The sequence below is a fragment of the Cryptomeria japonica genome, chromosome 4, assembly GCF_030272615.1.
Source record: "Cryptomeria japonica chromosome 4, Sugi_1.0, whole genome shotgun sequence".
Classification (NCBI taxonomy): Eukaryota; Viridiplantae; Streptophyta; class Pinopsida; order Cupressales; family Cupressaceae; genus Cryptomeria; species Cryptomeria japonica.
In genome coordinates, this window is record NC_081408.1 from 343136536 (window position 1) to 343146767 (window position 10232).

At 37.4% G+C, this 10232-nt stretch overlaps 1 protein-coding gene across 1 annotated transcript; it reads left to right on the forward strand.

The window, feature by feature from the left end:
- The first annotated feature begins 8715 nt into the window (after positions 1–8715).
- Positions 8716–9315, forward strand: LOC131063526 (uncharacterized). Its single transcript, XM_057997378.1, has one exon. The coding sequence runs from the start codon at positions 8716–8718 to the stop codon at positions 9313–9315; it is 600 nt and encodes a 199-aa protein (XP_057853361.1).
- The last annotated feature ends 917 nt before the right edge of the window (positions 9316–10232 follow it).

Below are 10232 nucleotides of genomic sequence, written 5' to 3' on the forward strand. Positions count from 1 at the left end.
TTCTCAAATTTTTCCCCTACCCAATCAGTCACCGAGTTCAATGCAGACAAGAGTGGACACCAGAATAATATAGCGAAACATTGGTTGATAGTTCCTCAAAGAGGTGGCTCTAGGCTACCTAAATACCCCAACAAAAATCACATGCTTCCCCATATTCATGATGTTATGTTGATGTTAGACCGATTTAGAGGTTCAACTGAAGCCTACAACTTTGATGACTGGATTTACTGTTATGTACAACTCATGTTGGAGGGAAAGCAGTTCCTTGACTAGGCAAAGCTTATTGTTGACTCTATGAGAGAATAGTTGAGCATGGCAAATAAGTTCAAACAAATTTCTTCATGTCTTCTTATTTGATATATTGTTTGGCATGTGTCAAAGAAATAATGGGAATTCCTAGCCAGCTTGTTGAAGGGGATGTTTCTATATATGACTTTTACCCCATGCTGCAAAGAGATAATGCATTGCAAGATTTTAGGAGAGTGCATAATGCTTTCCTAGGGGACCTGTGCTGTGAATTGAAGAACATGAAATAAAAAAGAATGTCTGAAGATGCCCAGGCCTTGGTAAAAATATATGGTAGCTTCTTTGTTCAATTCCCTCATTTCTGTTATATAAGGGTAGGTGGTTTCAAAGAAGAACCTTTTAGACTTCCTAGTTTTTGTTCAGATTGCTTTGTCCTTGCTGAGATTTGTAGATAGTTGTCTGCTATAATTAAGAAAGATCAACCCAAAGATAAATGGGAAGATCATTTCCCTATTCAATTGGGCACTTTATCTTGTAGTTCAATGTCAGATGCGTTGAGGATAGGGGTTGATTTGAAGAATTTCAATTTCAAACTGTATCAAGGAATGGTTTTGATAATAAAGGTTTTTCACGGGGCCTTGGTTTGATATTGCATCTTCCTATCTCACACTTGGAATACTTTTGGGAAGATTGTTCTGATGAACTTGAAGTGGTCTAGAAAGACAATATGAGAATGGTTCTGGGACAGATAGTTTCACTGCAGGTGAAACTTGATATAAGTGGGATCAAAGAAGATAATCTAGAGCTTTTCGAACCTGGGTATCTAGATCAAACTGAACTTGAGACATCCTCAATTAATTGGGATGTGGAAGAAGAAGATGATATACAACTCAGAACAAAAAAAGTTTTGGAGAGAACTGCAGTTTGGGTTAATAAGAAAAGAGCAATGAAATCAGACAGGATCAGTCCTACGAGAGATAATGTAGTTTCTCTATGTTCTCCAAAAAGCTTTTCTAACCCCACTTCTATGGCTGTTCATCTAGGTAAAAATAAGAAGTCATCTCACACCAAGCATGAGCCTAATCCTACCTTGAACTGTCCTGCTCCTTGATTCACAAGGTTAAAGAGTGTTGCACAGAAGAAAATGGACCTGGCCAGAGACACAGAGGTGAAAGACAAGACCCTTGATCCTTAGATTTTTGAGGTCAAAGAACTTGATACTAATATTGTCAGCACCATGAATTCCCATGCCATCAGTGTAGCCGTGACACCGCCACCTAAGGTAACTAGAGGAACAACTAGTTCAAGCACAACTCCCAAATGGTTAATAACTTTAGTAAGTAAGAAATGGAGCTCGATCCCAGTGTCTATCCCAATTCAAGTAATTATGGTGAAATAAATGGAGAAAGTTCCTAAACAGAAGAAGTTCAAAACAACCACCAGGTTGGATGCTGATGAGAAGACCGGGAGATGGGTTGCTGAAATTGCTTCTTGTAAACCCAATGATGTAAGTAAAGAAATAAATGCAGAAGATTTTGAGGTTACCAAAGTAGATCTTGGAAACATGAGCAAGGACTCTGATAACCACCTTTTCAATGTGATGGCTAAGAAAATGCTCACCAGGTCAGAGAAAGATGGACAAGAGAAAAAGGAACTGAAATGACACATCAAGGTTTTAGCCTAATTCATTGATAGCCTAGGCTGCTTTGAAGCACTCCCTATATCGCAAGCTTCAAAAAACTTTGATCCCACTTTGTTGGAGAACAAGAAACTGATGAATCAAGTTCAATGAGCTAAGAGCATCGTAGAGGCCGTAGAAAAATGGATTGAAGGGGTGATCAAGGATGTCAAAAAATATATTGCAGATTCCAGGAACCTGTGCGATGAAATTCAAAACCTCATTATGGAGATCCAAAATCAGGTTGTGCAATGGGAAAAGGAGGAGCATAAGTGGTAAAATGTATTACCCATGTTCACCAAGATAGAAAAATATGGAGCCACTGAGTTTTTAACAGAGAACTCAATAAAATTGGTAACTGATGAGTGCGAGCTCTTTGTGTTGAGGAAAACCATAGCGTGGTGGGTAATTACATTCAAGGTTGTAATCTCTGATGCTAAATCCTCCGTTTATGAGCTTCAGGATCTTCAATATAGCTTGGTCAATGATAACAAAGTGTTTAACCCAGATCAGGATTGGCAACTAGGGCTTTGTGTGCTGAATACACAGGACGTAGTAAAGGCATTTAAATTGCACATGGAAAAAGTTAGGGCCAAAGGAAACTTTACTTCTAAAGATATAATGCAGATTGCTCGAATTGAATCCATGACGTTCGTTGGCAATGATCAGTTACCCAAATATGCTAAGAAAATGGTAAAACACAGGTGGGAAAAGGAAGTTGCAAAAGTGAAAATTAAAGCCATGAAGAATCTGAGTCAGTCTATGATTCAGGAGCTTACAACCGCCCATGATTCCTGGAAAAGTGGAAGAGGAGATGACGCTGTAGATGAAGCATAAATTGATGCTTATTCTTTGTTTTGTTTTTATATATTTTAAGTAATTCTTTTTGAAACCTTGCAATGACTTCGGGACATCTGTCCCTTAAATACTATATTGGTTTTATAACTGTTTCAGAGGAGGTCAGGTTTTCAGGAAGACCTCTTGTATTCTTCGAAGGAGGACTATAAGTTAGATAAGAAAGATTTAGAAAGGGTTAGAATAGTAGACTTAAGGACTAGAAATTTTTGGTTTTGTTTAAAAAGAAGTGATCAGTTTTTTCGAATATGAAATTGGAAAGAATTTATGTGTGTATCTTTCTGTCTTTGTTGCATGAATATACCTATAAAGATCATATGCATTTTGAGATGGAAAATCTTTGAGTTTGAATCCATGGAGTAATGTTTCTTTGCAAATATTAATCTAGTCAAATTGTTTGTAATCATCTTTCTAATGGTGAATGTTATTATTAATCTGGGACTTCTTTCTGTGTTGTTTAGAAGGATATTTGTTTGAAAAGAGACTTTGTTTCTCTTATTTAGTTTTGTGAAGTGCTGAAGTCAATGTTATTAAACTTTGCTTTAATTACCTCTGATTTTCATGGTGAGGCATCTTGAAGAAAGATTTTTTTGAAATATTTACATATTACTAGCCTCTCATCTAAGAATGAAGTAGGCAGTCTTACATGCTTTCAGTATCAGTTTTATTTAGTTAGATTATTCCCTGAATAACTAATGGAGGGAGCTATACCTATCTAAAATTCAGAGGGAGGTGATGGATGTCACACTTACCCAACTGTTTAGTTGAACTTTTTTTTTTCAAAGAGGGTAACAGAGCTTAGAATCAATTCAATTAAAAGAAAGACAAAATCTGTTCACTAATAGATTTTTGGCGACTCTACTAGGGAAATCGTCAAAATTCAATAGATCACTATGTTATATATTTGTTAAATCAAAGTAAGTCAAGGTTTTGCCTGCTAATAAAATCCCTGGACAACGTATACTTCAACGTGGCTTACATTTTCATAGACCCTAGAATAAATAGCAGTGGATTCTCATCCTTATACCAGATCACAAAGGAGAGAGGGAGTTGTTGATAACTTTTTCGAAGAACTGCAAGGGCTCTCACTCTCTACAAATTTAACTCCCAAGAGGAATGCCAAAAGTAGACCTTCTTCCCCTACTAAAACTACCCCCAAAGTACCTCTCTCTTCAAGCCATTGGCAAGCATTAATTCTTTCTGGAATTCACGCTCCTCCTTTTGAAACTATTTACCCTATTTTCATTATGGCCCAATCATGGGGTGCTGCAGTCAGGCCTCTTGCTCTTGGTGCTCATAATCCTCTCCCGAAAGGGGGTAAGGATGTTTTATCTAAGTTTAATGGAGATGGGAAAATATCAGTTGAAGAACACTTGAACTCCTTTAATGTAGCGACTGGGATACTGGCAGTGTAGCACGAAGATGTAGTTGTTAGGCTTTTCGCTCAAACTCTTACTGAGGGAGTGGCATATTGGTTCAGTCATCTGTAGGCAGGATCTATAACTAACTGGCAAACAATGAAAACTACTTTTGAGAAAGGGTTCAAGGGCACTGATGATGAGCACTCACTTTTGACTCAACTCACACAAATGAAGAAAGAGATGCATGAGCCAATGAGAGATTATGTGGCTAGGTATAATAAGATAATTCATAAAATTCCCTAGGCTAAAAGACCAACTGCTGATAACCAACAATGTTTCTTTATCAACTCTATGCCCCCTGATGTTGGTTTCCATCTTAGAAGAAATAGGCCAACTGATCTTGATACAGCACAGAACCAAGCTATACAGCTTGAAGATGTTTTAATAACCGTAGGGAAGTGGAGAAAAGACGTGCAAATTCCTCAAGGTCAATCTCAAGCTTCCAATTCTTCGATTGATCGAGTTGTCCAAAGATTAGTCAATGATATGATTGCCTTGAAGAGGCAAATTCCGAAAATTGGAGGTTCTTACCCACATCCATATCAAGATATAAGTAGGAAACAACCAAACCAACACAATTATGGGCGAACTTTGCAACTCCCTACTGCCTCGCAAAGATTGCAAATAGAAGGTCCTCCTGATAAAGGCGCTATGTGATCTTTTCATCTTACTTCAGATCATGATGGGAATTCTTGTCCTGATATGATAAGGCATGTCCAAATGGGAAGCACAAAGGATGAACTAGGGGAGTTCACCGAAGCAGAGAAGATTCAAGAAGTACCTGGCGACTCTGGATCATTTTACCTTGAATATGAATCAGATTCAGAAAGAGGTGGTAATATTTTGGTAACTCTTGAAGACCCTGCATGTGCAATCCTTACAAGGAATCAACAAACCTCCCAACTTGCTCCTTTTGCAAACTCTACTGGAACTAATTTCAAGGGTAAGGGTCCCACAAGTAATGATCCTTCCTTCCATGTGAAAACTCTTGAAGTCAAGATTTTGCAAAGAAATACTGAAAGTAAAAACAATTCTTCTCCTTCTCCCTCTTTTGACATAATTGAATTTTGCAAAGCTTCAGCTGTTCAAATTTCCACTACCGAATACTTGAAACTAAACCCGAGGGAATTAGACAAGTTGGTCAAATATGTAAAAGGAAATCCTACCTCATAGTCCTTAGTGCATAAGTGTGTGGTTGATAATGATTTGTTTGTTGCTGAAAAACCTGCATCTGCTCCTTGTCCTCTCACTAATTGGATTAATCCTCGTGCCTCTCACAGTGTTGAAGATAAACTTGACACTGAAGCTCTAAAACCCAAACCTTTTTATATCTCTCTCCTCTTAAATGGTCAGAAGATTAGTATCTGTATTATAAATTCAGGGGCATCAGATAACATAATGCCATCATCTATTGCCAGAGCTTTGGGTTTAACACTTACCAAGACATTTGGGAGATGTTACTCGATGGATGGGAAGCAGGTCCCTCTCATTGGGCAAGTAAAAGATGTTCAAGAAGTACTTGCAACATGTCCTGATAAAAGGGTAAATTTGACCATTTTGGTTGCTGACATTCCTGCAAGTTATGGGATGCTTTTAAGTAGGACTTTCTGTAGAGATTTGGGGGGTGAGATCAAGATGGACTGGTCAGAGGCTATCATTCCACTAGGAAAACAAAAGATCAAACTTGAGCCTGGACTAAAAAATAAATATATAGTTTTTCCTTCTGATAATCCAAAGCCTAGATTCTATTCCAAGAATGCGAATTTGGAAACTATCTCATTCTTGCGCTTGGTAAAAAGGAGTTAGAAGAAGCAGTTGACGAACAAGACGAACTGTGGCAAATGGAATTTGATGGGAGTTGTTCCAACTCTGGTTCAGGAGCAGGGGTAGTTCTGCTTTTGCCTAACGTTAATGTTTTTCCTTTTTATTTCAAATTAGATTTCAAAAATACAAATAACACTGTGGAATATGAGGCATTACTTTTAGGGTTGAATGAGGCCAAATGTAAGGGCATAAAATTGCTTAAGGTGAAAGGTGATGCTGAGCTGATTGTTAAATAGGTAAGAAATGTTTATTCTGTTAAAAATGATAGACTGAAACATTATAGAAACAGAGTTTGGGATGAGATAGAGTTTTTTTATGCTTTCTCAATTGAAGCTATACCAAGAGAGCAGAACACTAGGGTGGATTCATTGGTTGTTTTAGCTTCTCTCTTGTTACCACACCCAGACTTTAAGAATGATTCCTATAGAATTGAAATGATTTATAGACCTAGTATTCCTAACAACGTGAATCATTGGCAAGTATTTGATACAGATGCTTAGATTAAATATTTTTTGGAGTGTGCTCGTTCCTTTGTCCAATCATATTTTGAGGGTTTTGACGATAGTTGTAAAGAATTTTGTCCAAATCATGGTATTGATTCTGATAAAAATTTCATTCAGCTCAAGGGGAACAAAATCCCAAAGGGTTTGGTGTCTCTAGAGAAGTTTTTCACCCGTAATGATGCATTCACCGACAAGAAAATTCCTGATGATGACATTAAGGTGGGTTGCTAAAAGATCAATCTTGGTGATGAATCTAATCCTAAGATGGTAACAATTGGCAAATGTTGTTCTTCTGAGGAGAAGCAAATTCTTATTGAGTTATTAAAAGAACACATTGATGTGTTTGCTTGGTGTTATGATGATTTGAAGGAATTTAGGAATGGTCAGTTTCAACATCAAATTCCGTTGAAGCCTGGTGTTTCTCCTTTTAGACAAAAACTGAGAAATTTCAATCCCATGATGGCAGAATCAATTTTCAAAGAAGTAGGCAAAATGCTAAAAGCTAGAATTATATACCCGATCCATCACTCCACATGGGTAGCCAGTATAGTACCTATAAGGAAGAAAAATGGGGAAATCTAGATTTGTGTAGATTTCCGCAATCTGAACTAGGCAAGTCTTAAGGATAATTATGCTTTACCCAATATGGACCATATTTTGCAAACAGTAGCTGGATAATAAATAATGTCAATGTTAGATGGTTTTTCTGGCTACAATCAGATTAGTGTTGCAGGAAATGAACAGTATAAGACAACATTTATCATCCCTTGGGGAATGTTTGCATATAATTGTATGCCTTTTGGTCTGATTAATGTCGGAGCAACTTTTCAAAGGGCCATGGATTCTTCTTTTAGGGATTTCCGTGACAGGATTATTGTAGTTTACCTAGATGACTTGACCATGTTCTCTAAAGAAAGGAAGAATTATCTCAAAGATTTAAAGGCAGTTCTACAACGTTGTTGAGAACATGGTATCTCCTTAAACCCAAAAAAGTCAGTGTTCTGTGTAACTAAAGGCAAACTATTGGGGCACATCATTTCGAAAGAACATGTCAAGATTGATCCAGAAAGAGTCAATGCTATCCAAAACCTCAACTTGCCTTCAAATCGGACTAGAGTAAGGTCATTTTTCGGTCAGGTAAATTTTCTGAAAAGGTTTGTACTTGAATTTGCAGAAACTACTAAGCATATCCTCGACTTGTTGAGTGAGAGGTACCATTTTAAATGGAATGATGAAGCCAAAGAAGCTTTTGAAAAGATTAAGAGTTCAATTGCCAGTGCCCCAACCCTCATCAACCCATATTTTAAAAAGGATTTTATCATATACTACTATGCCTCAGAACATACAATGTCAAGAATATTATTACAGGTAGATGAATCTAGGACTAAAGCACCCATAGCATTCATGAGTGTTCCTCTCAAGAAACACGAGCTTAAGTATTCGCTCTCAGAAAAAACAAGCCTTTGTCATGGTTAAAGCTGTCAAACAATTCAGATATTATATTCTACATTCCCACTCTGTGGTGTTTGTTCCGGATTCTGCAGTAAAAAGTATTTTGACTCAGCAGGAAGTTGGGCTCAATAAAAGAGCGACATGTGTAACCAAAATTCAAGAATATGATCTGGATATTCATCCCACAAAGATAGTTAAAGGACAGGGTTTATGCAAATTGATAACAAAGAATAAGGTGGAAACAAATGAAGAGCTACCATTGACTCTGTTTGTTGGGTTGCAAGATACATGGTTTTCTGACGTAGCTTATTAATTGACCTATGGTAGTTGCCCGAGTCATTTGTCAACTAAAGAACATAGGAATCTCAAATTAAAATTAGCTAAGTAGGTTATTTGGCAAGATGTTTTATATAAAAAAGGCTTGGACGGTACTTATTTGAGATGTGTAGATAAGCCACAACAACGGAAACTTCTAGAAGTTTATCATGATGAAGCCTACGGTGGATATTTCTCATCCTCAGTAACCACTTTTAAGATTTTAAGAAATTGTTTTTATTGGCCTGGTATGTTCCGTGATGCATATACCCATGTTAAAGGATGTGAAAAATGTCAACTCTTTTCTGGAAAACCATAGTTGGCGGCTTTACCTTTAAGACCTGTGGTAGTGGATGAACCTTTCAAACAATAGGGTATTGATTTCGTGGGCCCAATAAATCCTCATTCCAGTGCTGGCCATATGTATATTCTGCCAACAACAAATTATTTTACTAAGTGGGTGGAGGCTTTTCCCACAAAGAAGGCAAATTCAGAGGTAGTATGTGATTTTCTCAAAGATTGCATTTTAGTTCATTTTGGGGTTCCTCAGAAGATTGTCGCAGATAATGCATCATATTTCTCTTTTGAGGAATTGACCATGTTCTATTATGAACATCAAATTACTCTTTCACACTCCTCTGATTACTTCCCGCAAGGTAATGGGTTGGCAGAATCGAGCAACAAGAACCTGGTAGCAATCATGAAGAAGTTAGTTGATGATAATGCCCAAAACTGGCATAAAATGTTATATGAAGCCTTATGGGCAGATAGAATTACCCCTAAAAGAGCAATTGGAATGGAACCTTATGAACTGGTGTACAGGATTGGTGCAAAGGTTTCTTTACCTCTGGAATTGGTGGCAGTGAAGCTTCAAACTGTAATTAAGGACTCCTTTTTCCAAAATGCTCTAGAGAAGAGAGTCATGTATTTGACAAAGTTGGAAGAAGAAAGGGAGATGTTAGTGGGTAGAATTACTGAACATCAGAACAAGGTGAAGAAAATCTTTGATATGAAGGCTTGACCAAGAGGGTTCCTCAAAGGTGATGAAGTACTGTTGTGGGACAAGAGAAGAGAACCAAAGGGTGCCCATGGAAAATTTGATTCATGGTGGAAAGGTCCGTTTAAGATCCATGAAGTGGTTGGACTGAACGCATTTAGACTGTATTATCCTGATGGAACGGTTATGCCCTATACCTATAAGGGGCGAGACCTGAAGCTCTATAAACTTTGAAATGTATGATCAAGAGTTCCTATACATAGTAGATTAGTTGTTTATTTTTTGTCTTTGGGGTGTGTCCTTTCGTCTCCTTTCTATTTTGTTGTGCGAAACCAGAGATTTAGAGTTCTTTGCGCTTTACACAAAATGCAATCCCGAGTCAGAGCCAATGTTACCTTGTCATTCGTCCCTCATAACAAGAGTGAGTCGCCTTGCAAAAATTTTAGTTGAGTCCTTGTCTTGTTAAAAAATTCATTGGTTCAATCCCTAATCCGCCCATAAATCATTTCTAAATCTTTGGCATTACGTTTCAATGGTCTTTTTGAACCTCATGAACTTGTCGAACCATCTTGAAAAGAGTTCATAATGTTCATTTAGGTATCACAGGTTCTAATTTGTGTCTAAGACATTTTCAGGCTAATGTTTGTTTAAGTGTTTTGTAGCAGCTCTATTTCACGGTCACGGATGATGTTTCATATACTTTTTCTCCAGAATGTGAACCGTTTGAACCTAGTTCAAATAGTTTAGTGATGTTCAAACTGTTAAATGAAGTTCAAAGGACCAGCGGCAATCAATAAAGTTAATCTTTTCTAAAGGAAAATCTCCTTGGCGCAGCGTATGCTTTGAACTACCTGAACCCTCATGAAGTCAGTTCAAATGGTTCATGAATGTTCAAATCAGGTAGATCCCATACACTAAACAACATGATGATGCATTTATTG